Consider the following 27,232-nt stretch of genomic DNA (forward strand, 5'->3'; position numbering starts at 1 on the left):
ATATTTTTTCGATATGTATCATACCTACAAATTTCTTTTGTTCCGTGACTTATAGCAAAATTTGACGGAGAACAACTTTTTCCTTGACATCATCATCCTAAAATAAAGCACTGAGGAAAAAAAATTAAAATGCGAAACTAACCTCAAAAACAAGCAAAAAATATTTTCTTTTTGTTTCAAGCAAATTCGTTTGTGATGTTTTCTCGATATATATCATACCTACAGATTTCATTTGTTCGGCGACTTAAAGTGAAATGTGACGGAGAACAACTTTTCCTTGACATCATTAACCTAAAATAAAGCACTCAGAAAAAATCTTTCAAAATGCGAAACTAACCTCAAAAACTTACAAATAAAATATTTACTTCAATTTGTTTGTAATATTTTTTCGATATGTATCATACCTACAAATTTAATTTGTTCGGTGACTTATAGTGAATTTTGACGGAGAACAACTTTTTCCTTGACATCATCATCCTAAAATTAAACACTGAGGAAAAAAATTAAAATGCGAAACTAACCTCAAAAACTTACAAAAAAAAAATATTTACTTCAATTTGTTTGTAATATTTTTTGGATGTGTATAATTCCTACAAATTTCATTTGTTCGGTGACTTATAGCAAAATTTGACGGAGAATAATTTTCTCTTGACATCATCAACCTAAAATAAAGCATTGAGGAAAAAAATCAAAAAGTGATACTAACCTCAAAAACAAGCAAAAAATATTTTCTTTTTGTTTCAAGCAAATTCGTTTGTGATGTTTTCTCGATATATATCATACCTACAAATTTCATTTGTTCGGCGACTTATAGTGAAATGTGACGGAGAACAACTTTTTCCTTGACATCATCAACCTAAAATGAAGCACTGAGGAAAAATCTTTCAAAATGCGAAACTAACCTCAAAAACAATCAAAAATATTTTTTTCTTTTTGTCATAACCTAATTTGTTTGTGATATTTTCTCAATATATATTATACCTACAGTTTTTTTGTTCGGTAACCTAAAGTGGAATGAGATGTAGAATCATTTTTTCATTGACTCCAAAGCCCTAAAGTGAAGTTTTACTGGAGAATTTGGGCCTCAATTCGAAATATGCGGAAAATATATATATTACCGGCATTGTTTTTATTGTGCTGACATATCTTGTCTTGGGGTTTTTCTTTGAATATTTAATAATATTTATACAATTAATACAATTAATAAAAGTTAATTTATTTCGTTAAATTGTTTGGCAGGATTTAATAATAGCTATTCCAGCAACAACTAAATAAATAAATAAATAGAATTGCTTTTCACGTGCGTTGGCGGTCGGATTTGTTTTATTGTTTTTTAAGTTTTTTATTGTTTCACGCACAATCTCAAATCACACATATACACACTTGTTCAATTTGTTATTTGTTCCTAGATATTTATATATTTTATTTATATTATTTAAATGCGATAAATAATTGTTTACCCTACAATATGGCAACACTGAAAAGAAAGACAGCACAGAGAGAAAGGTGATGCTTGATGTTTGCTGTGTGTAAAATTTAAAGAGTTTCTGTTTATTAAGGTCATCACCTCCAGGAGAAGTAAATAGCGGAGTTCCACAAGGCAGTATTTTGGCACCATTTCTCTTCAATCTATTCCTTCACGACTTCCCTCACATTAGTCAAAACTCAAAAGCAATTTTATACGCCGATGATTGCCTCATTTATGCGCATCACACATCACCATCAATTGCATTAAATAACGCAAAAAATCACCTTCAGAACATCAACAGCTACTACAAAAAGTGGGGTATACAAATAAACGCCGCGAAGTCTGTTGCAATCTGCATACGTAACGCCTCCGGAAAATGTCCATGGTACGTTGTCCCAGAGAGCAAATCACTACAACTGTCCTTGGATGGCGTAAACATACCATTCAGAACCTCTTTCAAATATCTCGGCATCCAATTCAACAACTTAATGAAATTTAATTTCCATGCCCGCTCAATCATGAAAAAAGGAAAAGGTGTTTTAGCAAGATTTGCATATGTGTTAAACAATAAACACCTACCTCAAAAAACAAAACTCCTCCTCTACAAGGTAGCAATCCGTCCGATTTTGCTCTATGGATTTCCGATCTGGTTCTCTATTTCCCCAACAGTGGCCAAAGAATTAGAAGTCCTGGAAAGAAAAATTATAAGGAAATGTATCAACAAAAACTTCATCAATGAACATAAACGATACTCAAACACCCACATTTATACTGCGTCAAATGTTGTTCCTCTTTGTGAATATGCCCAACGCCAACAATTAACATTCGTCGAAAAACTTGCCACGCATGAAAACTATCTGATGAATGAAATTTATGAAATTGAAAAAGAAATTTCCTGGTCACAATCCTCCTACCTATCATCTGTAGGAATTTTGAACGAAACGCCTGAAAGCCTTCTTGACCACAACTTGCCACAATTCTACCAAAAAATCGCGTCTGGCTGTCACAGAGGATAGATAAATAAGTTTATTCTTATTTACATTGTATACTATATAGCAACTTAATATACCACATAAGGTTCCATATAATTGTTTTTACATATAAGCTCACTGAGCACTCGATTATTATTATATGATACATTTATCTGTGATAATGTTATTTTACTACACATAAAAAAAAGCTCTTTGAGCACTCGATTAACTGTGATAAACTATACATTAAGCATACAATTATATTTAAAAACTATCACTTTTATACCCTCTGTTCGACACTGTTTTAACAGACCACTTTGTTATTTAGTTTTTTAGTTTGTTTTGATTCCTTATTTATTATTACTGCAGACGTCAAAGCGCTGCTCGTATCAGCGGAGGCCGGGAGCAAGCCTCATTTTCTCTTTTCACCTTGCACGAAAAATAATACATTCTCATATTACGCTAAGTAGCATATCTTTACGACTTCACTGTATAATAGAACAAGACGACTATAGTTCTAAGTTAAACATGTTAACCATTCGATTTGTACGTACATTTACCAAAGAAAAAGAAGAAGACTCTAATAAAGTTTACTTTACTTTACTTTACTTTACTTTATTAAGGGAAAATCGTGAATATCGTAAGGAAAAATGGAAATACATGGCGAAAACAATGAAAATATTTCGAGATTTACTGCCGACTGCAAAGCTAGGCTTGCAAAACTGTTTGCACGTTTAAATTGGACCGAGGAAGGTGTGTTAAAGGTATGCAACGAAATAAACTGGCGCCAAAAGGAAATAGGTTGGATTTACAGGAAAGAGGATGTGAATTCTTCCTAGATCGGAGCTCATTTAATTGTTAAATCATGAATGTGGTGAGGTTTTTACACATCCCAGGCTGGCCTGTGAACACTTTGAACTCATTTGTGCTACATTAAGCATTCCCTTTTTACTTACAGAGTTTCAACACAAATTCTCCAGCAGCCAAGCCAAAAGTGACCAAAGATCAAAGTTCTAATCCTTTTGTTTCTCCCAAGAAAGCCACCTATCCGGATAGCCTTATTACAGCCAACTCCATAATACTAAGTACATATTCCTTTCTACAATTGTCGTTCCATGACTCAAAGACGTTATCTTTCCAGCAACACCAAAATTACAAAATCTTTTGAAAAATCCCAATGTTGAAGCGCCACAAAATTTCATTGAACTACAGAGGGATTTCAGTAGAGATGAAAAATTGGCCATATATGAGTTCACCATAGAAAATACGAGAAAAATCAACAATAATGTTATTGAGGATGGGTAAGTATTTCGATTATGGAATTTCAGAATATCAATTAATTTGGGAGTCTTCTTCTTTTAGGCCTGAGGGAGCATCATCCTTGGCGGATATTGTGGCCGAGAAGAAAAGAGAGGCCAAACGTAAAAAACGCAAATTTCGCAAAACCAAACCCACGCTCATAGAGGAAATGAGGGCCTTGGTCCTCCTGCAGATGCAGGCTTTGGAACAGTATTGCGGAAACAAGCAAAGCCTTGAAGGAGATAAAGCGAAAGAATCATTTGAAATTGAAGGGCAAGCAAAACGCACGCAATTTGAAAGGAGGGAACGTAATCAGGGCTTATCACGACAGTCGAAGCAAACTCTCTGTTCTGAAGAATCCAAAGACCGAACGCGAAAAAATGAACACAAATCTTCCTATAATAAATCCAGAGATGGTGGCACTGGTCATGGTAGAAGGGACGAAAGGGACGTCATAAAAAGGGTGGAAGATAATCATTTCAGTAGGGATTATGAAAAAAGAAATGATAGCAAGTACAGCCATGGAGAGGAAAACCGAAGTTGCCATAGATATGAACCAAAGAAAGATAATTTTGGAAGTAATGCCAAAGATAGTCATCGGCTAAGAGAAAATGATTTTTATAGGCAAAGAAGTCCACACAACAACAAAGACATTGACACAAATGAAAAAGTTCCTAAGGATCCTGACCAAAGACGTGGACGATATTCCCATAATGAGGAGCACAGGAGTTCTAGCAGAGCTGAACGTCACAGACGTAGTAGAAGCCGTGACAATGCTAGATCATATGGACACCGTAAGGAGCAACATTCACGAAATAGAAGTAGAAGTCCACATCATCGTAGAGAGGCGAATGACTACTGTCATCGTAGAAGTAAGAGTCCGGATACGGCGAAACATTATTCCAAAGATATGAGATACAAAGAAAGAAGATAATAAAATACAAAATCAAAAAGATCAAGTCCTCTCAACACCATACTTCTTTTGTTAACATACATCATGGGCTAGACGGGTATTCATGGAAATTGAAAATTTTCAGTTTTATTCCATTCCATTCATCTCAAAATTCACTATTTCACATTTTTATGACAGGATTTTCGCCCCCTTTTGCATTAATCTAATTCAACGTTAACAATATTCACTTAGTTGAGACACGAGTACGCTTGTTCCAGGCAAAGTTAATGCCATAATTCTTGACACGTTCAGTTTTGGGTTTGTCGGGACGTTCAACGAACCAACGCCAGCCGTTTCTTTCGCAGAATGTAATGGCCTCTTCTTGTGAAGAGAAATTAACATGCATGTTGGACAATGGATCGCCACTAAAAGAGAAAAGAAACAATAATTTATAGCCAAAACAATACATTTTCCCACTTACGTAGAGGTCCAACCCATCAGGGGATTTTCCCAACGTTCGCGATTATCGAAATCAATTTGCCAGGTGCTCAAGTTGTTGGTACCACTTTGCATGGCATTTTTGGGTGGCATATAGATGCGTACACGACGTGTCTTAACATGTTCCTCGGGCACACCAGTAATGGGGCTGATGTCCACTTTGACCGGTACAGTAATGGTACCTTGCAATTTATTTTTTTGCTCAATATCTTCAGGTTTGGCCAAAGCGGTGTCCACATCGATGACTGGAGTGTCGCGCATTGAGGCCATGCCGCGGCTCAACACAGGAGACCTTTGATGTCAAAATGAAAACTCAGTAATCAATATTGCATTAGCTAATACGTGCGAAAACCTACCATTGTTGAGTGTGCTTGGTGGCCTGGACAATTTGCCTCAGCAAGGACATTTTCTATGTGCAATCAACTTGGAACAACAGCGAAATAAAACTTATTACATAAAAAAATGGTCTACTGTCAATTTAGCAAAGTCTGTTTTGACACCTTCTGAGTTGACAAGCCGCAGTGAATGTTTGTGTATAGAAAGAGGAAGAATATATGTCTGTTCAAATCGTAGAAAGCAAAGTTTGTGTTTTTTCTGATGTTGGGAGATAAATACTACTGGGATATATTATTACGGGGTTCTAATGGACACATATACTTTATTTACACCAATAAATTTTAAATGTGGATAAAATATGGCATATGTAAACATTTCATAGTGGATTACAAATACCAAGAAGAAGAAAACAACAGTTTATATTTGAGATGCTGCGAAAGAGCTAAATACCAACATTAGTAGATGAACTGTTTACCATGCGACACCATAATATAATCCAAACAGGAGAATTTGGTGAAATTATGGTTTAAAAAAATCAGGTGAGTTATCTGGACATTTCCCTTTATAACAATCTAGACAATCTAGCAAATGTGTCACCATTCCACAGTGATTTAGTATAATAAAGAAGAAGAGAATGTTGTTTTCATGGGAGAGCCTGTGAGAGAGAGAGCCAAGCCGCATTTATTTCCATTTCCAAGGTAGATCTACCTTGTTTCCATTCCATATTAATACCAAGCCAGTAACATGGACGACAATGGCGTGACTGTGGTCCTGGACAATGGAGCATACACGGCCAAATTGGGTTTGGCTTCCCAGGATGATCCCCAAGTATCGTTGAATTGCATTATGAAAGCCAAAGCTGAGAGACGCCGGGCATTTATTGGCAATCAAATCGATGAATGTAGGGATGCTTCAGGTTTGTCCCCAACATGGTTTGTAGTGGATTGTGTATTAATTATGTTTCCTTCCATTGCAGGTTTATTTTACATTTTATGTTTCCAAAAGGGATATCTACTAAACTGGGACATACAAAAGACTGTCTGGGATTATTTCTTCAGCAATGAGGGATCCGGTATATCCTTGGAAGATCGTAATATTTTGGTGACAGAACCCCAGTTAAATTTCACCAGCATCCAAGAGACAATGGTGGAGATTCTATTCGAAGAATATCACTGTAGTGGCATCCACAAAACTACCACGGCTGAATTGGCTGCCTATAACTATTGTGCTGACAGTGGCGAGGAAACTTCTATGCAGGCGCTGAATTGTATCGTGGTAGATGTGGGTTACAGCTTCACGCATGTAGTGCCCTTTGTACGGGGTAAACGAGTTTTGAAGGGCATACGGCGCATTGAGGTTGGTGGCAAGGCTTTGACCAACCATATGAAGGAAATAATTTCCTATCGCCATATCAATCTGATGGACGAATCGTATGTGGTAAATCAAATCAAGGAAGATGTTTGCTTTGTGTCACAAAATTTCGCCGATGATATGCGAGTGCATACAGATGCTAAGAAACGTTCCGAAATTGCGGTGGAATATATGTTGCCAGATTTTACCACAGTTAAAAGAGGATATATACGAAAAAGTCCATCTAAAACTGGTGGGGGAGAGGAGGAGGAAGATTGTGATCAACAATCTATGCGTTTGTGTAATGAACGTTTTACGGTACCCGAACTGCTGTTCAATCCCTCTGATGTGGGTATTCAACAGGTGGGCATACCCGAAGCTGTGATAGATGCTTTAAAGGATTGCCCACCATATGCCCATCACGAACTGCTGCGTAACATCTTGGTAATTGGTGGCTCTTCGTTGTTTCCGGGATTTGTGCCCAGACTGAAAAGTGAAATACGCTCCCTGGCCCCTGACGATTTAGAGGTATCATTGATCTTTCCCGATGATCCCATAACCTATGGTTGGTACGGTGGCAAGGAGATGGCCAGCAGTGATGGTTTTCGAGAAACCCTCTTCACCCGAGATGAGTATGAAGAAAATGGTTACACCGCAAGCAATGGAAGATAATAAAAATGAATTTAAAAGGAAAGCAATTTTTGGTGCAATTATTCTTTTATTTTGCATTGTTTATAATTTTCGTATTTTCATTTAAATGATTTACGAAATTTTAAGCAATATTGAACTACATAGGCTATTTAGTTAATTAGACAACAAAACAAAACAAAAAAACTTATGCAAAAGCTCTATTATCTAGGCAACAATTGTGAGTAATTGGGAGAGATGGAAATCTCTAGTGTCCTTACATTTAGATTTTTATTTTACTTTGTTTTTTTTTTTCTTTTTGATATTTCTTTTCAAAATAACAAACTATAGGATCATCACACATGATAAGCTTTAAAAATTTACTAATTTATATGCTAAACGATTCGCCGCAGCCGCATGTACCTTTAATATTGGGATTGTTAAAGACAAACTCACTGGCAAGTTTTGATTCAACATAGTCCATTTCAGTGCCTGGAAGAGATAAGTTATTTTTATTATTTTATATCAACAAATATTTCCAGACTAATTGAGGTCAGTGGGAAGTATGCTGTAGCAATTTCAATTATGCTGCTTATCATCTAGTAGATCTCCCATCCCTTGTTTGTAACACGTGATAAATGCAACGTAACACAAAAATAAAGACTAGAATAGATTTATACGTCATTTGTTTACCAAAACATTTCACAAAATTCAGCAATGTTTTCGGACAATCGAGACGTAGATGACAAGGGAATGGTTCAATATTCACTCACCTAATAATGACAGTTGGGCTTTTTTGTCTATGTAAACTCGCACGCCGTCTTGGACCACTTCCTCATCCAGCTTATCTAGAAAGAAATTGACAATTGACATCCGAATACCTAATATTTCATAGAAATACCCACCCTTTTCTTTGGCATAATTTAGAGTATAGGAAAGACCATTGCAACCACGCTGTCGTACACCAACTTTGAGGCCAGTCTGAAAACAAGTAAAACAATCAATTTCATAATCTCCACATAAGAAAAATAAGGCAAAATCTTACATATTCCGGTTGTCCTTTAAGCAAATCCTTGATACGCTGTACCGCTGATGGAGTCTACCAAAGAAAAGCAACAATTCTTATTATTTACGTTCTTCTTTCTCTCCTCGTCGACTGTTATGAAACGAGAATGTTTACAATTTCTTCTTACCAGAGTCAAAGCGGCTCGAGTGGGCAAAAGTTTGCGGCCCTTCAGTGCTCTTACTGTGGCTGTTGCAACTACTTTTGTGGCCATTTTTCCAAAATATATCTACTTAAAAATTTAGTTTTGTTTTCCTTTCTTTTGAAGGAGATTCTATTTTTCGTTATTTTTCACTCTGTTTTCTGTTATTGTTGTTGTTTTTCTGTCTGTCTAGGATAGAGATCGAAGAATCGATTTCTTGACAACATTCTTCTTCTTTTTCAGTGTACATAAGTCATCTAGGGATGATTACATGAGAGAGGAACATATGTTGGGGTTATCAAGGCAAATCAATGGTACAATAATTTCCAGAGTAGTTGGAGTGAAAAAATGAAATCATATTTGGGACTGGATATTAAAGGGCTGCAAATGCGACAATTTTCTCTATTTATGTCATGGAGAGAAAACGCTCGTCATGTTGTGCCCTGTTTGATCAAACGCATAACAGTACGTGACATCCAACCAAATGCTCGATGTTTCGTCATGTCGGTCACACTCAAACCCATCGTCATAACATGTAATGACCAATAAAAGGGAATGTTGAATAGTGTGTCATACAAAAATGTTCTATCAAAAAAACAACAACAATTATGAAACAACTGCCAACGAAAAAGACACACGCGTGATGAAGGCAAAGCGCAATCGCTACCTGCTTTTCCGATATGTGAAAGAATAATTTTTTTGTAATAATTTCTTGGCGAATACTAAAATATTAAAGGCACTTCTAATTGGTCCACACAAAATTTTCACATTTCGTGGTTATCGACGAAACAATCTAAAATGTTAATCCTTATAAAAAACAATAATCTCCTGAAAAAATTTCTTATTTTGATAATAATTTCGTAAATGTTTGCCTCCGGTAGTGATGTGTAAATGAGAATGAGTGCTACTGTAATTCACGTAACAACACTATATACCTCCATTTTTCAATTCTGTGCATATTCTGTTATTGAATGAGAGTCAAATCTCTGCCCACAAACTTTAATTTTAAAAGAACACTTTATGTAGATAGAAAATAGGCAAACAATATTTACCTCTTTTTTATGACCAACATTTTATGATAATCACCAATAAATTGGGATTGTTCAGTAAATATTTCATTTTTTCTATTCATTTGTTGATGTCTATGCACATTTTGTTATTGAACTCAATTTTATATTTACGCGGTGTTTGTTACTTCAAAATTACAGCGCACACAAAAATACATCCTCACCGTCGAAAGTAACACACACACACTCTCTCAATTTAAGCACACGTACACAAATGGCACACAATTTGACGATGACACGGTTCGATGTCATCGTTGACACCCTGCATTTATGGAGAACACCATGCAAATATTCGAGTCAGCCATGCCACGATCGAACCTTAGACAATGGCACACATGAATCAAAATTGGGGATGTTGTTGGTTGTCATTGCCTATCAAATACATAGCACATGATTGAATAGACAAAGTCAGTGTGTCAAAAAAAGCATAATTCATACAATTCGTCTTGTGCAGGCCTTTACTGGATATTGTGAAAATTACGTGGCTTCGCATTCATTTTCGAGATTTTATACCAACTTGAAATATCGTGAGAAAAGTGCAAAATAAACAAAAAATATATGTTATTAGAAAATCTTAAGTTACAAGACCCTAGATTCAGAGTTGAGTTTTTATTGTAATAAATCTGACCTATCTTGTAATGATTGTATCATAGGCAGCCCCATTATAAAACCGGATCAATTACACGTTGGAATTATTCCACATAACTTCTTAAAATATAAGTTTTAAACCACTTTTCCAATATAATTCGGTCCATAAAAATTTTTTAAAAGTCATTTTTACAAAATAAGATATGTATATGCAATTTTTCATTCATAATTTTTATTTTTGCTTTAAATTACAAAAATTTGCTGTAACATATGCTACCGTCAGCTGTATTGATGGGTCCACCTAATACACCTTTTTTGGCTGGGTTATAATGAGTGGATGAGCAGTAGAAGGTTTGTGTTTGAGAATTTTACGTTTTTCTATGCTTTTTTCTCCTAAAAACAGTTTTATAATCATTAAATATTATTTTTTCAAACAAAATTATATTTTCTAGCTTATTCTTCGTATTGGAATTTGAATTTCCTACATGGCAACCTTAACATATGTTTTCCACAAGGCTATCATTTCAAAGTAGATTACGTTTGGCAAGAAGAAGAACGATAATTGTTGTCAAAAAAGTATTTTTCTAATAGAAGCAGCTAGGATAGTTAAAATAAAAACAATATTTTGCAATTTTAGAAACATTAAAACTTAAAAAAAGTATAATAGTTATAAATTATAATGTTACATTAAATAACCACAATATGTTGAGAATAAATCCATGCTGGCTGGCTCATTGAAGGGGCACTCTATGTCTCTCTCTCTTCGTGTATTTTGGATTTGTTACTCTCCAGCATGTGTTTGTGTATGGAGAAGAGTCACTTGAAGTGTTGTTATGTTTATTGCTGTTGTTGGGGCGTATCAAGAATAACAATTTATTTAAATTAAAATTTTATTGAATTAATATTTGTTGTCATCTTGACTATGCCGAATGACTTGCTCGCACTGTCGTCTGTTGTTATTTGTGTGTTGTGAATGCGAGCGAGCAGCAAGTGTTGGTTGGTGAGATGTGATAAGTTTTGTTTTTTTTTTATTTGGGTTGTTTTCGTGGGGGATACGTTTATTGTTTGTTAAAAATACATTTTTTCGAATATATAAAAAATAAAATAAAAACAACAACAACAAATAAAGCATAAACCATACGTTTTTTAGCTGAAGTGGCCATTTTTTGGCTTATGGCAGAATTTTCTTTTTTCATTTTTTTTTTCGGGAAAAAGAAAGAACAACAAAAACAAGTGTGATTTTTTCGCTGCTTCAAAAACGTGTATTAAATATTATGTTAATTTTGCAGAAAAAAATAACGAAAAGATAAGAAGAAATAATATAGCAGTTTATGCAGTCATAAAATAAAGTTTTGATAATTCACAAAAAAAGTAACAGAAAGTAATAAACCAGCCCAAACATGGATTCAGATTCGGACAACGAGCATACGGTCTTGTGCGAAAAAATCATCAATGACATGCATACGGTTTTCCTCAAGGACACAGAATTGTAAGTAAATCAATAGTAAGCAACCTGTTTTCTTCCTTTCCAACCATTTCCCCTGCTCACCCTCATGTTGAGAGTACGTTATTTGTTTCTTTTTTCAAAACATTGCGACGTTAGCGGCTTGTTAATGGCATAATTTTTAGGTGTGTCTGGTTACTTTTCCTGCAGAAATTGTCCAGTAACTTCTTTCTGAGAGAGTAAGGTAGTTTTATTCTCTTTTGCAAGGAAAATTCGAAAAGTAAACAGACGGTATTCCTGCAGAAGATTGCAACTAATCAGCTGATTTGTCAAAACAAACCAATTTGTCCCCCATAAGGAGAATTAAAACAAAGGAAGCAATACTAATTTTACAATTTTTTTAAATAAAAATGTTGGAAATAGTCTTTTATTTCCTTATTACATATTAATATTTACGTTTTCCACATTTTTTAAAGTTTTTCTCCAAAAACAATTAGTCTTTCAAGTTTCAAAAAAAATATTTTCAAATTAAAAGCACAAAAATAAATAAACAAACAATAGAAAACATCTGATTGAATGTCGATAAATGAGAAGAAGAAGAGTTGCAAGTGATTGCAAGAAGAAATTTTTCCAGCAAGAATTTGCAAACTCTCACTGAAAGAACTGTCAAAATTTCTCTCTCCAACCGCTCTCTTTTGCAGAACTTTTGGGTTAACAGACGACTTCCAGTAACAATTTGTAACAATTGTTACAAACTTTAGGGCAGGGGTGCTCAAGAAGAAATATCTGTTTTCAGTCAAATTTCTCTTTGCTTATTTAAATCAAGAACAAAACAGTGTTAAGTCATTATTTATACAAATATTTTTTATCCATTTGCTTTATAAACTATTTTGGCAAACATTCGTGTTTAAAAACAATTAAATAGAACAGTAAAATATAAAGAAAAACAGAATTTTAATTTTCTCTTAAATTATCTCTTTTTTCTCTTCATGTTCTAGAACACGGTTTTGAGCACCCCTGCTTTAGGGTAACCAGACACACCTTTTGTTTCATTACCTATTATCGATAACCTTTATTGGGGTGCTCTCTTCCCTTGCTTGTTCTCTCTCTCTCCGTCTCTCATTGCATTTATTTGCCAGACATTTTGATTGCAACCGTTATTTATTTCCTTTACCTTTCAAACGGAAGAGTTCTCTTCTCTTCTCTCTCTCTCTCTGTCTCATAACCTTTTTTCCCGCCTTTCACTTTGAAATGTCAATAAATTATTTTATTCTGGTTTTTGAAAGGGAGAAAAAACGAAATATATATAAAAAATCATATAAATTTACCTTAAATTGATGGACAGAGGTCAAGGTTAAAACGGGTTATATCCTCATTGAACGTAAATTGGACATGAGAAGCGTAAATAAATTTCAATTAACGCGCGCCACGATACCGCTGATTGCTGCTGCGACAGTTGCAATCCATGGCTAGTTGTGTTGCAAACAAAAGCAAGCAATTTACATTGGTATGTAATGAATTAAGAAAGTATTTGGTATTCAAATTTGATTGTTTTTTGTAGAAAATTAGAATCCTTAGATGTGTAAATGAAGAGTTTTAGACTGGAGGCTGTAAGAGCCAAGACGGGGCATTAAAGGGTATTTATTTGCCTACAACAACTGAAAAAAAAAATCCCAGATAAATCTTTTAAAATGAATTTTTTTTAGTAGTTGCCAAAACTGAGTTTGGACCTTAAACAAATTTAAGATAAAAAGCATTTTAGAGCTTTCTCAAGGGGAACCCCTGTGAATTATTTGGAAATATTACTTATGAAGAATTTTTCCAAAGGGAACCTCTAGGCAATAGAGTGTATGTTCAAATAGTGTTTCAAGAGGAAGGAAACGTGAATATTCTAATAACTAATTTCTAGGGTTATTAAAAATTATTTTTCTTTATAGTATACAACAGGATTTTTGGATATTTGCGGGAGGAAAATGAATTCCATAACGTGACGTTTTTGAAGAGGTATATTCAAGCAGATTTTTCTTGAAAAAGAACCCATATCTGCTTTTTGTTTTCAAATGAAATTGCTTGAGCTTTCCTTGGCCTATATAGTGTATCTGTAGCTTTGGTTTTCCGGAAGAATTTTCTCAAGTGGACTTGGGTACACCCTAACAATCAAATTCACAGCCGTTACTTTACGATTTAATTTATTAAGCTCACTTAAGTTTTTTTTTGTATGCATGCACAAGTTATTAGGATTTCTTGTTACAATTTATACAAATCAAGATCACAGCTACAATGACAACAACAAAACGAAACATTTAATAGGTTTCATATTTGAACATAACATTGTTGGAGCAGATGGAGACTGACGCCACCCCACCGGACAGCATCGCATCAAAACACAATTGTTACTGCGCCGTTTCTGTGACACCATAAATTATTAGCACATTTAAACAGAAGACGAAAAAAAAAACAATACGGCATTCGACACATTTTATTGGAGATTTGTGTGGTGCACATATATATTTTGGATGTTTTTTAGTTAAGAAATTTATTTATTTCAGAATACTCCGTAATTAAAGAGCTAGATTTCCATCAAAAAAGTCATAGCAAAAAGCTGAAAGAGACAAGTGACCATTTTCCTTTGGCGGGATGAAATCATGATATTAGTAGCTACCGGCAAATATTGCAAAGCTATTATGTCTCTCAGTAATACATATTAATTAAATTCAACCCAGATTATACACATTAAAAAATTGTCACATTCCCCTTAAAAAAATTCTCCAGAGACCGCAGCACAATCTCATTATCCATCTATCATCTGTAGCTTTGCGGAATATCGTTTAATTACAAAAAAAAACCTGTATGGCTGCTCCTACCTTTGTTTTACATTTCCCCATGACATTTTCCATTATTCAACATTACTGTTGCGGACAGACCTTCCCGCCAAGTTTTCCACGGCACACACGCGCCAATATACACACATAGTTAAATATTTATGTATGATATTTTTATCTGCTGCTGCTTCTGCTGTTGCCTTGTGTTCTGTTTTGTTATTCTGCTCCAGCTGCGTCTACTGGCGTTTCAATGTCACTTTACATGTTCGAGCTTAAGTACTGAGCTTTATTACACAGGAGAACACAAATATGCTGTAGAGAAATCATTTTTTCAGACCATTTTGATACTCGAGCTGGTATTTTTATGTTTTTACATTTTGCCAATTTGGAAGATTTCTTTATGAAATGAATGTTTGAGGTAAAGGATATATTTGAGAATTTCGTTAAGAACACAGCGCAGAATATTTTTATAAAATATCTTAACCCTATGTCTCTTTTATGAGGGGGGCTCTTTGAAGCCTTTTAAAAAAAATCATTCTTTTAGATCCCTATTCAAATATATCGGCTAAGATTCGTCATGATCCTCTGACTTTAGACTCACGCTGTCTTCGGCAATATTTTTAACAACACTATCAGCAACCGTTTTGTAGAACATATTATGAAGGGGTCTTTTTGGGTACTCTTTTTCTAATATGCTCACATTTTGCACATTTCAAGTTGGATTGACCCGGGATTTTCGGTGAAGCTTAAGTGTTGGACACAGGGCATGTGTGGCAACATAGTTAACAACACTACGAGGAACATTTTTGTAGAATATTATAACCCTCTAGCTCTGCGATGAAGGGGTATTTTTGGGTATTCTTCTCTGATATCTGATCTCTTTGCACATTTCAGTATGGATTGACCTGGTATTCTCAGTGAAGCTAAATTTTGGGACACAAAGCATGTGTGGGAATGTTGTTCAGAATAGTATAAGGAATATTTTCGTAGAAATCCCTAACTTTCTAGCTCCTCGATAAAGGGTCATTTTGAGTAATCTTCTCTGATATTCTCCCTTTTTGAACATTTTCAATATAAATTCATCTGGGATTCGTGGTGAAGATACATTTTGGGACCCAAAACATGTGAGGGAATGTTGTTCGGAATAGTATAAGCAACATTTTTGTAGACGGTCTTAACCTTCTAGATCCTTGATGAAGGGGTCTTTTTGTGTATTCTTTTCTGAAATTATCTCATTTTGCACATTTTTGATATGGATTTACCTAGGATTCTCGGTGAACCTTACTTTTCGGACGAAGGATATGTTTGGCAACATTGTTAAAAACACTATAAGGAACATTTTCGTAGGCAGCCTTAAACCTATAGTATTGTGTATTCTATTCTGATATTCTCTTATTTTGCCCATTTTCAGTATGGATTAACCAGGGATTCTCGGTGAAGCTACATTTTGGGACCTACAGCATGTGTGGGAATGTTGTTAACAATAGTGTAAGGAACATTTTTGTAGACAGTCTTAACCTTCTAGGTCCTCGATGAAGGGGTCTGTTTGGGTAATCTTTTCTGATATTCTACCTTTTTGCACATTTTTGATATGGATTTACCTGGGATTCTCGGTGAAGCTACATTTTGGGACCTAAAGCATGTGTGGGAATGTTGTTCAGAACAGTATAATGAGCATTTTTGTAGACAGTCTTAACCCTCTAGCTCCTCGATGAAGGGGACTTTTGGGTACGATTTTCTGATATTCTCTCTTTTTGCACATTTTCAATGTGGATCGACCTCGAATTCTCGATGAAGCTTACAATTTGGACACAGGATATATTTGGCAATATTGTTAACAACATTTCTAGGACCAAGTTTGTAGAACATTATAACCCTCTAGCTACGCGAAAAATGGGACATTTGGGTACTTTTTTCTGATATTCTCTCAATTTACACATTTTCAATGTGGATCGACCTCCAATTCTCGACGAAGCTTAAAATTTGGGACACAGGATATGTTTGGCAATATTGTTAAAAACACTATAAGGAACATTTTTGTAGACGGCCTTAAACTTCTACCTCCTCAAATTAGGGGTCCTTTTGGTCTCAGTTCTCAAAATTGATCGTTTTGTTAATATTTTCTGATTCAAGAGCAGATTCCTTGTCGTCCTTTGATTTTAGATCCCGAGTATATTCTGCACTTTTGTTAGAAATACTACTGGAAACATTTTTGCGGATTATGTTAACCGTATAGATCCGCAATTTAGGGGTCCTTTGGGTACCTTTTTATGAGTTTTCGTGTTTTTTGCATGTTTTTTTCCGGACTCAATGCCAGATTCTTTGCTTTCTGTACATTTTAGGATTAGTTTTTCTTAAGAAATCTTAATAACAAAACTACAGGGAACAATTTTATAGAAAGTGTTAATCATCTAGCTCCTCAAATTCGGGGTCTTTTGGGGGACTTATTCTCATATTTCCCTTTGGTTTGAATATTTTATCATTGGAGGGCGGATTTTGTGCCCTACTCTCAGTTTATGTCCAAAATGTGTTCTGCAACTTTGTTAAGCACACTATTGGGTAAATTTTTGTGGACCATGTCAACCCTCTAGCTTTTCAATTTAGGGGTCTTTCTGGTACCTATTAATCATATATCAATATTTTTCAGGTCTTTCTATGAGTCAGGGGCAGTTTTCTTGTCCTCCTTGAATTTTTGGTTGAAGAAGTGTTTGGTGGAGTTGTTAACAACACCCTAAGGAACATTTTTGTAGACAGACCTATACCCCTAACTGTTCAATTTATGGGTCTTTGGGGGACTTTGTTTTTATATTTTCAAATTTTGGAGATTTCATTGTGGGTCAATGGCAAATTCCTTGTTATTCTTTGGTTTTGTGTCCTAGAGGTGCTCCGAAATTTTGTTAGGGACATTATAAGGAGAATTTTTGTAGACAGGCCTATACCCCTAGCTGTTCCATTTATGGGTCTTTTTGGGGCTTTGTTTTTATATTTCCTGATTTTGGGAATTTTATTGTGGGTCAATGGCAAATTCCCTGTTATCCCTGTGTTTTATGTCCTAGAAGGGCTTTGAGGTTTTTTTAGGGACATTATGAGGAACATTTTTGTAGACAGGCTTATACCTCTAGCTGCTCAATTTATGCGTCTTTTGGGGGCTTCTTTTTCGTATTTCCTTATTTCAGGAATTTTATTGTGGGTCAATGGCAAATTCCTTGTTATCCTTTGATTTTATGTCCTAGAGGTGCTCTGAGGTTTTGTTAGGGACATTATAAGGAACATTTTTGTAGACAGGCTTATACCTCTAGCTGCTCAATTTATGGGTCTTTTTTGGGCTTTGTTTTTATATTTCCTGATTTTGGGAATTTTATTGTGGGTCAATGGCAAATTCCCTTTTATCTTTGGATTTTATGTCCTAGATCTGCTCTGAGGTTTTGTTAGGGACATTATAAGGAACATTTTTGTAGACAGGCCTATAACTCTAGCTTTTCAATTTACGGGTCTTTTGGGGGCTTTGTTTTTATATTTCCTCATTTTGGGAATTTTATTGTGGGTCAATGGTCAATGGAAAATTCCTTGTTATTCTTTGATTTTATGTCCTAGAGGTGTTCGGAAATTTTGTTAGGAACACTATTTTGTACATTTTTGTGCAATATGTTAACCCTCTAACTCCTCAGGAAAGGTGCCTATTGTTAAATTTTTGGGATATTTCCTTGTTTTTTTTTTTTTTTTTTTTTTTTTTTTTAAGAAGAACCTGTAGTTTTCCTTTTAGCCTTCTGTAGAAATATTTTTGTGGACAGACTTAACCTCCTAGCTCCTGAAGGAGAGGAGTCTTTTTGGTACCTTTTCATGACATTTCTTCTTTTTTATTTTTTTTATTAATTTAACCGCTCGGCCCTTTCCCTTATATTTTAGCCTTAGGATGTTTGTTGCAGAATTGCTAAAAACACTCTAACGAACATTTTTGTAGACAGCATTAAATCTCTAGCTACTCGTTTTAGGGGACTTTTGGGTACCCTATTCTAAGTTCAACCCATTTTAAAATATGATTCTGCCATTTTCCTTAAAGGCTCCGTAGCTACCTTCTTTATAATGATTCCTAATCTCTTCTTATTTTATCTTCTCTCTTTCCTGGCAGATCCTCATTTGAAATAATACCAACCGTTTTGAATCGCAACAAATCGCCCGTCATTCATGTGGAACATAATCTCGGCTTGGAATCATGGTGTGCCAAACATGTCTATGATCATGCTCATCGCATGCTAATGGGCTATAAGAAACAAACAGTACAACGTTATGTTCAACAAAGTGAACAGTTGTTAAAGTACCTGAATGTGGCACTGCTCATAAATCCCGATGTGACGGCCTTTTGGCACATACGACGGCAGTTGGTGCAAAAGAATCGCCTAAAAATGAATAGGGAATTGAAATTCTCCACATTGGTGCTCAGCAAGAAACCCAAATCGAATGAGGCCTTTGCCTATCGCCGATGGTTGTACTCCTTTCAGAGTGAGTGGCTATTTTTTTTTATTTTAAATTCGTTATTAATTTCCTTTGTTTCTCTTCTCCAGGTAATGACGCCATCGATTGGCATCATGAAATTGGCATTTGTGAACGCTGTGCCGATCGCAGTTCGAGCAACTATCATGCCTGGTCCCATCGCCAATGGGTGTTGCATAATGCCCCCATGTTGATACGGGCCGAAATAATGCGTTCCGAAAAATTCATGCGCAAACACATTAGCGATTATAGCAGCTATCATTATCGCCAGATTCTGATAACCTTTGCCTATCAAATGTCATTCTATGAAACGGATCAACTGCATCAGTTGCATGATCTGAAGCAACTTATCAATTACTATCTAATTGCCGAGGTACAGTGTCCGGCCCAGATATTGAACATAATGTTGCCCGGTGTAGATCAGGCGGCCATTGGAGAGGCCCGTCTCAAATCGTTTTTGTATTGTTGCAATTTGGCTGCCCACGATATGCGTTTGTGTGATGACCAGAAGAATATGTATGGCGAAAGAGAATCATTTGAATTGCATCGGCGGGCATCACTGAAATTTATTGTTGAACAATGTGTCCGTTTACTGAGCGGAGATCTAATGGGTATCTATTCACCGCCCGCCACTCCGGTGCAGCAACAACAATTCAATACGCATTTACGAAAATTCGATTATAATTCATATGAGTTCCTCAGGGCCTTGAAGAAGTCGGAAAGTCTGCTGGGTTCGAAACATCGCAAATGGTGTTCGTTGTTTTTGGGCTTTGACTTTGAGTCGGGAGCTGCTTAGATAAATGTTAAAAACCTAACTATTTTTCTTTAAGAAACAGAAAGTTAAAAGCAGAGATGATACTGTTGAAGTGCTGGAATGGAAATCTCAAGAATTTGTTCACAATAGAATATTTGCTATTTCGTTTTGGGAAACTTGGCATTAAAGCATTTGAGGATTTAAATCAATATCCTCAACAAAAAAGCTAAGACACAGGAAATTTCTTAAATGTAAAAAATAAGTTTTCGAAAAACAAATCTCACGATCATCCTAGAAATCCTTTGAGTTTGGGATCAAATTGTGTTGGACAATATTGCAAAGATCAGAATAGGAAATATTTTTGTAAAAAAATGATCTGAACGGAGCGCCTTTTTAGATTTTTTTTTTCAAATATGTATAGGGTTTGAAAAAAATTGAAATTAGTTGACCTATGATAATTTGTAATCGCTTGATTTGAGCTCTAGACTGTGTAAGGCAACATTTCCAAGAACTCCCTAAGGAGCATTTTTGTAGAACATGTTAACCCTATAGCTCCATTCGAAAGGGGTCATTTGAGACCCTTTATGTTTTTTTGCACTTTTTGACGAAGTTAAAATTTGTTAGTATGAGATTACCGGTGATCCTTTGATTTGAGGTCCATATAGGTTTTAGCAAAATGTCTAAGAACACTTTAAGGAACATTTTTGCTGAACATGTTAACCCTCTAGCTCCTTTCTAAATGGGTCTTTTTAGTCCTTTTGAATTTTATGCAGACTTTTGAACTATTTTATAATGAATCAGCCTTTATATCTTATGATACTTGGATTTTAGGTTCTCATAATTTTCAAAATTATTGCAATCTGACCTCTAACCAACATTTTTGTAGAACATGTTAACCCTCTAGCTCCATTCGAAAGGGGTCACTTGAGACCCTTTACGTTTTTTTTGCACTTTTTGAAATAAATTAAATTTTGTTAGTATGGGATAACTGGTGATCCTTTGATTTAAGATCCAAATAGTGTTTAGCAACATTGCTAGGAACATTCTAAGGAACATTTTTGCTGAATATGTTAACCCTCTAGCTTTTTTCTAAAGGGGTATTTTTAGTCCTTTTGAATTTTATGCGGACTTTTGAACTATTTAATAATGAATCAGCCTTTATATCTTATGATCCTTGTATTATAGGTTCTCATAATTTTCAAAATTATTGCAATCTGCCCTCTAACCAACATTTTTGTAGATCATGTTAACCCTCAAGCTCCATTCGAAAGGGATCTCTTGAGACCCTTTATATTTTTTGCACTTTTTGACGAATTTAAAATTTGTTAGTATGGGATTGCCGGTGATCCTTAAATTTGAGGTGCAAATAGTGTTTAGCAACATTGCTAGGAACACCCTAAGGAACATTTTTGCTAAACATGTTAACCCTCTAGCTCCGTTCTAAATGGGTCTTTTTAGACCATTTGAATTTTATGCAACTTTTGAACTATTTTGCAATGAATCAGCCTTTATATCTTATGATCCTTGAATTTTAAATTCTGATAATATTTAGAATTATTGCTATCAGCCCTCTTGCGACCATTTTTGTTGAATATGTTAACCCTCTAGCTCCACACGAAAGGAGTCATTTGATATTCTTTGTAATATTTACACATTTCAAAAAATTGTAGAATCAGTTGGCATAGGGTATCTCTTGATCCTTCGTTTTAAGGTTCAAATAGTGTTTAGCAACATTGCTAGGAACACCCTAAGGAACATTTTTGCTGAACATGTTAACCCTCTAGCTCCGTTCTAAATGGGTCTTTTTAGTCCTTTTGAATTTTATGCAAACTTTTGAACTATTTTACAATGAATCAGCCTTTATATCTTATGATCCTTGGATTTTAGGTCGAGATAATATTCGAAAATATTGCAATCTGCCCTCTAACTAACATTTTTGTAGAACATATTCACCTTCTAGCTCTTTTCTGAAGGGGTCATTTGAAAGTCATTGTAATATTAACACATTTCAAAAAATGTTACAATAAGTTAGCATGGGGTATCTCACGAGCCTTCGATTTTAGGTCCAGATAGTGTTTAGCAACATTGCTAAGAATACTCTAAGGAAAATTTTTGTAGAACAAGTTAACCCTCTAGCTCCGTTCTAAATGGGTCTTTTTAGTCCTTTTAAATTGTTTACATTTTTTGTACTAATTTACACCAATTTAGCCATGATATCTTGGAATCTGTTGAGTTTAGGTCCAGACAGTGTTCGACATTATCGATAACAGCCCTCTTACGAACATTCTTGTTCAATATGTTAACCCTCCAGCTCCATTCGATTAATTTGAGAGCCTTTGTAATATTAACACATTTTAGAAAATTTTACAATGAGTTGGCATGGGGTATCTTACGATCCTTCAATTTAAGGTCCAGATAGTGTTTGGCAACAATGCTAACAATACTCTAAGGTACAATTTTGTAGAACATGTTAACCCTCTGGCTCCGTTCTAAATGGGTCTTTTTAGTCCTTTTAAATTGTTTACATTTTTTGAACTTATTTACACCAATTTTGCCATGATATATTGGGATCTCTTGTGTTTAGATCCAGACCGTGTTCGACTTTATTTATAACAGCCCTCTTACGAACCTTTTGGTAGAACATCTTGAACCTCTAGCTCTTTTCTGAAGGGGTCACTTTAGACAATTTCAATTATCTTTTTTTTTTTTTTTTTTTTTTTGAATTTTTTTACAATGGTTAACCATAGGACACCTTGCGATTCTCTGATTTTGGTTAAAGATGGTGTTTGGAAACATTGCTAAGAACGCTCTAAGGAACATTTTTGTAGAACATGTTAACCCTCTGGCGCCTTTCCAAAGGGGTCATTTGTAATATTTATAGTTTTTAAACAATGTTACAATTATTTTTCGAGGTTAACTTTTGATCCGTATGGTTTCTTATGATACTTTTATTTGAGGTCCACATGGTGTATAGCAACATTGTTAGGAACACTCTGGGGTACGTTTTGGTGGAACATGTTGACCCTTCAGCGCCTTTCTAAAGGGGTCATTTTAGGCCATTTGTAGAAGGTGTATCTTTAAACAATATTACACTTATTTTGCCAGGATGACTTTTGATCCTTCTGGTATCTTATGATAATTTTATTTGAGGTCCACATGGTGTATAGCAACATTGTAAGGAACAATCTGAGGAACATTTTTGTAGAACATGTTAACCCTCCAGCGCATTTCTAAAGGGGTCATTTTAGGCCATTTGTAATATTTGCAGTTTTTGAAGAATATTAAAAAAAAATTTTGTCAGGGTAACTTTTGATCCTTATGGTATCTTATAATACGTTTATTTGAGGTCCAGATAGTGTATAGCAACATTGCTGGGAACACTCTGAGGAACATTTTTGTAGAACATGTTAACTCTCCAGCGCCTACCTAAAGGGGTCATTTTAGGCCATTTGCAAAAAGTGCATATTTAAACAATATTACACATATTTTTGTAGGATGACTTTTGATCCTTCTGGTATCTTATGATACTTTTATTTGAGGTCGAGATGGTGTTAGGCGACATTGTTAGGAACATTTTGAGGATCATTTTTGCTGAACATGTTAATCCTCCAGCGCCTTTCTAAAGGGTTCATCTGAGCCCGTTTTAAATTTAAATTTAAGACATTTTGAACAATTTTACAATAATTCGCTCTAGAATATCTTGGGAATTCTACGATCTTTGCTCCAGTATAAGTTCGCCAATATTGTTCACAACACTCTAAAGAATATTCTTGATTGGATTGTTTCCCCCAGACAATTTTTCGGTTCTTTTTATTAAAATTCCCCATATTTTTTATGAGATTTCCAGTGTCTTATTTTTCGAATAACAAATTATACATGAAAGATGGAATGAAATAAACTAAGCCAAATTTCTCAAAACGGATTTGCCTTATAAGAATCGTTTGACTTTTGCCTTCAAAGAATATTGAATGTCTTCCTAGCACAATGAAATCAAACAAAACTAAAACAAATACCAGTGTTCAACTATATTGTCTGTCATACTCCCACTTTCTAGGTAAAAAACATATACTCCTCAGCAGTGATTGTCGTTTTCATACTTTTTCCTGAATCTACAAATTTTTAAAAATTTATTTTTTTTATATTGAAATATATATATTTTTTTGAAAAGGGAATTAAAATTAAAAACGTTTTGTAAACAATGCAATTTGTAAAAAATTCAAAGATTCTCCACAAATCCTCCTTACTCTAGCCCTTTCTGGTACCTTTTTAAAATAACTCCTTGTCTTTTTCCATGAAATCTAAAACGACAATCCTGCTTCCATATTCAAAAGAGATTTTTGCTTTGTAACTTTTCTTATAATTTTGTCTTTATAAAATTTAGCGTAATTTTATTTCGTTTCGCTTAAATTTTTCCATTTCTCTGAAGCTTGTTTTTGTTATACAAGAATCTAAATGTTAAGATATGTTTTCATTCGTCATGAATCTTGTTTCTGTATCTCTAAATGTATTCTATTTGGAATTATAAATGTTAAGAAAAAAAAAATAAATAAAATGTTAAAAATAAAATTATTCAAATTTGTAAAAATTATTTATGAAATGAAAAGGAAAAAAAAATTGAATTTTTAGAAACTTTTATCTAGTGAAATTTAGATATTTATATGTTTCCTTTATTAACATTTCTTAAAATTAAAAAAAAAATATTTTTCAAAAAATATTATTTTTTTTTAATTTTTGATATTTTTTTTTATAAAAATTCGATTTTTTGAATTCATTTCTCTAACCTCTGTATTTTTATGTACTTAACAAAATTTTGTCTAAATAATTGCCATAAAATAAATCATATATTTACATGGAGCCATCTGACCAACAACAATAATAGCTGTGGCGGGGGTCAGTGACACAAATTGTTGTGCACCACTGTTTTCGATGTCAATGTCATTGCCGCCTTGTGGTAAGACTCGAACATTTTATGGCCGATACATTTCACTAGTTCAAGGTCAAATGGCTTCATTGTCAATAGATAATTAAATTAAGTACATATTTGGTTATGACAACGCAAGGAAGTTTTCGCCTCAAAAAAAAAGAATAAAAAAACAAAAAAAGGTTAAAAGACAAATTTAATGGATTTTGGCTGGAAAGATTTTAATAACTCATTAAGGAGTCCAATTAAGGATAAGACTTTTTAGAATCCCTTTTTTAAGGTCAAACTTTTTCTCCTACATCAATAATATTAAATTAAAAAAAATCGCCAAAATAAAAAATCACTACGATGATAACACTTTTTGAAACTCCATTCTTTCATAAAATCCTATTTGAGGTATTATTTCCTCTGTTAAACGAAGGGAAAAAATTTGTTTTTCAAAAATCGTTAAAATAAAAAATCGCCATAATGACAACATTGTTTGAAGCACTATTCTTTCAAAGAAATGACCGTTGCGGCATTATTTTCTTTGTTTCGAGATTTTAAACCATTCTTTTAAGGTCAAACTTTCCCGCCTACATCAAAAATATTAGATTAAAAAAAATCGCCAAAATAAAAAATCACTGCAATGATAACACTTTTTGAAACACCATTCTTTCATAAAATGGTATTTGAGGTATTATTTTCTATGCTAAACGAAGGAAAAAATCGTTTTTCAAAAATCATCAAAATAAAAAATCGCCATAATGACAACACTATTTGAAGCCGTATTCTTTAAAAAAATGACCGTTGCGGTATTATTTTTTTTGTTAAGAGATTTTTAACCATTCTTTTAACGTCAAATTTTTCCTCCTACATCAAAAATATTAGATTAAAAAAACGCCAAAATAAAAAAAACGCTGCAATGATAACACTTTTTGAAACATCATTCTTATTATTTTCCCATTATTGTCTGTGTTAAACAGAGAAAAAATGTTTTTCTAAAATCGTCAAAATAAAAAATCGCTATAATGACAACACTATTTGAGGCATTATTCTTTAAAAAATGACCGTTGCGGTATTATTTTCTTTGTTAAGAGATTTTAAACCATTCTTTTAAGATCAAACTTTTTCTCCTACATCAAAAATATTAGATTAAAAAAAAAAACGCCAAAATAAAAAAAACGCTGCAATGATAACACTTTTTGAAACACCATTCTTTCATAAAATCCTATTTGAGGTATTATTTTCTCTGTTAAACGAAGGGAAAAAATTTGTTTTTCAAAAATCCTCAAAATAAAAAACCGCCATAATGACAACACTATTTGAAGCCGTATTCTTTAAAAAAATGACCGTTGCGGTATTATTTTTTTGTTAAGAGATTTTAAACCATTCTTTTAAGGTCAAACTTTTCCTCCTACATCAAAAAATATTAGATTAAAAAAAATCGCCAAAAATAAAAAAAATCGCCGTAATGATAACACTTTTTGAAATACCATTCTTTCATAAAATGCTATTTGAGGTATTATTTTCTCTTTTAAACGAAGGGAAAAAATTTGTTTTTTTTTTTTAAATCGTCAAAATAAAAAAACGGCATAATGACAACACTATTTGAAGCAGTATTCTTTAAAAAATGACCGTTGCGGTATTATTTTTTTTTGTTAAAAGATTTTAAACCATTCTTTTAAGGTCAAACTTTTTCTCCCACATCAAAAATATTAGATTAAAAAAAAACGCCAAAATAAAAAATCACTGCAATGATAACACTTTTTGAAACACCATTCTTTCATAAAATGCTATTTGAGGTATTATTTCCTCTGTTAAACGAAGGGAAATTTTTTTTTTTTTAAATCGTCAAAATAAAAAAAACGCCATAATGACAACACTATTTGAAGCACTATTCTTTAAAAAAATTACAGTTGCGGTATTATTTTCTTTGTTAAGAGTTTTTAAACCATTCTTTTAAGGTCAAACTTTTTCTCCTACATCAAAAATATTAGATTAAAAAAAACGCCAAAATAAAAAAAAACGCTGCAATGATAACACTTTTTGAAACACCATTCTTTCATAAAATCCTATTTGAGGTATTATTTTCTCTGTTAAACGAAGGGAAAAAATTTGTTTTTCAAAAATCCTCAAAATAAAAAACCGCCATAATGACAACACTATTTGAAGCCGTATTCTTTAAAAAAATGACCGTTGCGGTATTATTTTTTTTGTTAAGAGATTTTTAACCATTCTTTTAACGTCAAATTTTTCCTCCTACATCAAAAATATTAGATTAAGAAAAATCGCCAAAATAAAAAAATCGCCGTAATGATAACACTTTTTGAAACACCATTCTTTCATAAAATGCTATTTGAGGTATTATTTTCTCTTTTAAACGAAGGGAAAAAATTTGTTTTTATTTTTTAAATCGTCAAAATAAAAAAACGGCATAATGACAACACTATTTGAAGCAGTATTCTTTAAAAAATGACCGTTGCGGTATTATTTTTTTTGTTAAGAGATTTTAAACCA

The 27,232-nt window shown here is 33.9% G+C and overlaps 5 protein-coding genes and 1 long non-coding RNA gene across 9 annotated transcripts; 3 read left to right on the forward strand and 3 right to left on the reverse strand.

The window, feature by feature from the left end:
* The first annotated feature begins 1,275 nt into the window (after positions 1–1,275).
* On the forward strand, positions 1,276–4,697 carry LOC101898155 (serine/threonine-protein kinase fray2). Its single transcript, XM_059122479.1, has 5 exons — positions 1,276–1,559; positions 3,063–3,203; positions 3,398–3,524; positions 3,581–3,740; positions 3,802–4,697. Exons 2-5 carry the CDS (start codon positions 3,090–3,092, stop codon positions 4,670–4,672), a joined length of 1,272 nt encoding a protein of 423 aa, XP_058978462.1. The 5' UTR covers positions 1,276–1,559; positions 3,063–3,089; the 3' UTR covers positions 4,673–4,697.
* LOC131802337 (uncharacterized) lies at positions 1,783–3,022 on the reverse strand. The gene is made up of 4 exons (XR_009342163.1): positions 2,538–3,022; positions 2,383–2,468; positions 2,233–2,325; positions 1,783–2,157 (listed from the first exon to the last, which is right to left on the reverse strand). It is a non-coding gene; the product is annotated as an uncharacterized LOC131802337 (long non-coding RNA).
* A 54-nt stretch (positions 4,698–4,751) lies between the features above and the next one.
* LOC101897644 (NADH dehydrogenase [ubiquinone] iron-sulfur protein 4, mitochondrial) lies at positions 4,752–5,643 on the reverse strand. Its single transcript, XM_005187106.4, has 3 exons — positions 5,485–5,643; positions 5,112–5,420; positions 4,752–5,055 (listed from the first exon to the last, which is right to left on the reverse strand). Exons 1-3 carry the CDS (start codon positions 5,532–5,534, stop codon positions 4,875–4,877), a joined length of 540 nt encoding a protein of 179 aa, XP_005187163.1. The 5' UTR covers positions 5,535–5,643; the 3' UTR covers positions 4,752–4,874.
* A 452-nt stretch (positions 5,644–6,095) lies between these two features.
* Positions 6,096–7,508, forward strand: LOC101897474 (actin-related protein 6). The gene is made up of 2 exons (XM_005187105.4): positions 6,096–6,380; positions 6,441–7,508. The coding sequence occupies exons 1-2, from the start codon at positions 6,209–6,211 to the stop codon at positions 7,484–7,486; spliced, it is 1,218 nt and encodes a 405-aa protein (XP_005187162.1). The 5' UTR covers positions 6,096–6,208; the 3' UTR covers positions 7,487–7,508.
* Positions 7,509–7,512: 4 nt separating this feature from the next.
* On the reverse strand, positions 7,513–8,848 carry LOC101897302 (iron-sulfur cluster assembly 1 homolog, mitochondrial). The gene is made up of 5 exons (XM_005187104.4): positions 8,635–8,848; positions 8,487–8,540; positions 8,347–8,422; positions 8,215–8,289; positions 7,513–7,933 (listed from the first exon to the last, which is right to left on the reverse strand). Exons 1-5 carry the CDS (start codon positions 8,716–8,718, stop codon positions 7,830–7,832), a joined length of 393 nt encoding a protein of 130 aa, XP_005187161.1. The 5' UTR covers positions 8,719–8,848; the 3' UTR covers positions 7,513–7,829.
* Positions 8,849–10,883: 2,035 nt separating this feature from the next.
* Positions 10,884–24,379, forward strand: LOC101897979 (protein prenyltransferase alpha subunit repeat-containing protein 1). 4 transcript variants are annotated; one of them, XM_059122484.1, is made up of 4 exons: positions 10,884–10,959; positions 11,591–11,790; positions 18,697–19,067; positions 19,130–24,379. In XM_059122484.1, exons 2-4 carry the CDS (start codon positions 11,702–11,704, stop codon positions 19,852–19,854), a joined length of 1,185 nt encoding a protein of 394 aa, XP_058978467.1. In that variant the 5' UTR covers positions 10,884–10,959; positions 11,591–11,701; the 3' UTR covers positions 19,855–24,379. The 4 variants fall into 4 exon arrangements, with proteins under 4 accessions (XP_058978467.1, XP_058978465.1, XP_058978466.1 ...); XM_059122482.1 differs by lacking the exon at positions 10,884–10,959 and adding an exon at positions 11,006–11,301; XM_059122483.1 differs by lacking the exon at positions 10,884–10,959 and adding an exon at positions 11,006–11,297.
* The last annotated feature ends 2,853 nt before the right edge of the window (positions 24,380–27,232 follow it).

Source organism: Musca domestica, unplaced genomic scaffold, assembly GCF_030504385.1.
Source record: "Musca domestica strain aabys unplaced genomic scaffold, Musca_domestica.polishedcontigs.V.1.1 20, whole genome shotgun sequence".
NCBI classification, from domain to species: Eukaryota; Metazoa; Arthropoda; class Insecta; order Diptera; family Muscidae; genus Musca; species Musca domestica.

Coding starts and splice junctions, on each gene's coding strand:
- LOC101898155 (XM_059122479.1), top strand. CDS start 3,090: ATGGAAATACATGGCGAAAACAATGAAAATATTTCGAGATTTACTGCC. Junction 3,204..3,397: donor CCGAGGAAGGTGTGTTAAAG/GTATGCAACGAA, acceptor TTTTACTTACAG/AGTTTCAACACAAATTCTCC. Junction 3,525..3,580: donor AGCCAACTCCATAATACTAA/GTACATATTCCT, acceptor TTATCTTTCCAG/CAACACCAAAATTACAAAAT.
- LOC101897644 (XM_005187106.4), bottom strand. CDS start 5,534: ATGTCCTTGCTGAGGCAAATTGTCCAGGCCACCAAGCACACTCAACAA. Junction 5,421..5,484: donor ACCAAGCACACTCAACAATG/GTAGGTTTTCGC, acceptor TTGACATCAAAG/GTCTCCTGTGTTGAGCCGCG. Junction 5,056..5,111: donor CTGATGGGTTGGACCTCTAC/GTAAGTGGGAAA, acceptor TTTCTCTTTTAG/TGGCGATCCATTGTCCAACA.
- LOC101897474 (XM_005187105.4), top strand. CDS start 6,209: ATGGACGACAATGGCGTGACTGTGGTCCTGGACAATGGAGCATACACG. Junction 6,381..6,440: donor TGAATGTAGGGATGCTTCAG/GTTTGTCCCCAA, acceptor CTTCCATTGCAG/GTTTATTTTACATTTTATGT.
- LOC101897302 (XM_005187104.4), bottom strand. CDS start 8,718: ATGGCCACAAAAGTAGTTGCAACAGCCACAGTAAGAGCACTGAAGGGC. Junction 8,423..8,486: donor TTAAAGGACAACCGGAATAT/GTAAGATTTTGC, acceptor ACTTGTTTTCAG/ACTGGCCTCAAAGTTGGTGT. Junction 8,290..8,346: donor AAATTATGCCAAAGAAAAGG/GTGGGTATTTCT, acceptor ATTTCTTTCTAG/ATAAGCTGGATGAGGAAGTG.
- LOC101897979 (XM_059122484.1), top strand. CDS start 11,702: ATGGATTCAGATTCGGACAACGAGCATACGGTCTTGTGCGAAAAAATC. Junction 11,791..18,696: donor TTCCTCAAGGACACAGAATT/GTAAGTAAATCA, acceptor CTTTCCTGGCAG/ATCCTCATTTGAAATAATAC. Junction 19,068..19,129: donor ATGGTTGTACTCCTTTCAGA/GTGAGTGGCTAT, acceptor TCTCTTCTCCAG/GTAATGACGCCATCGATTGG.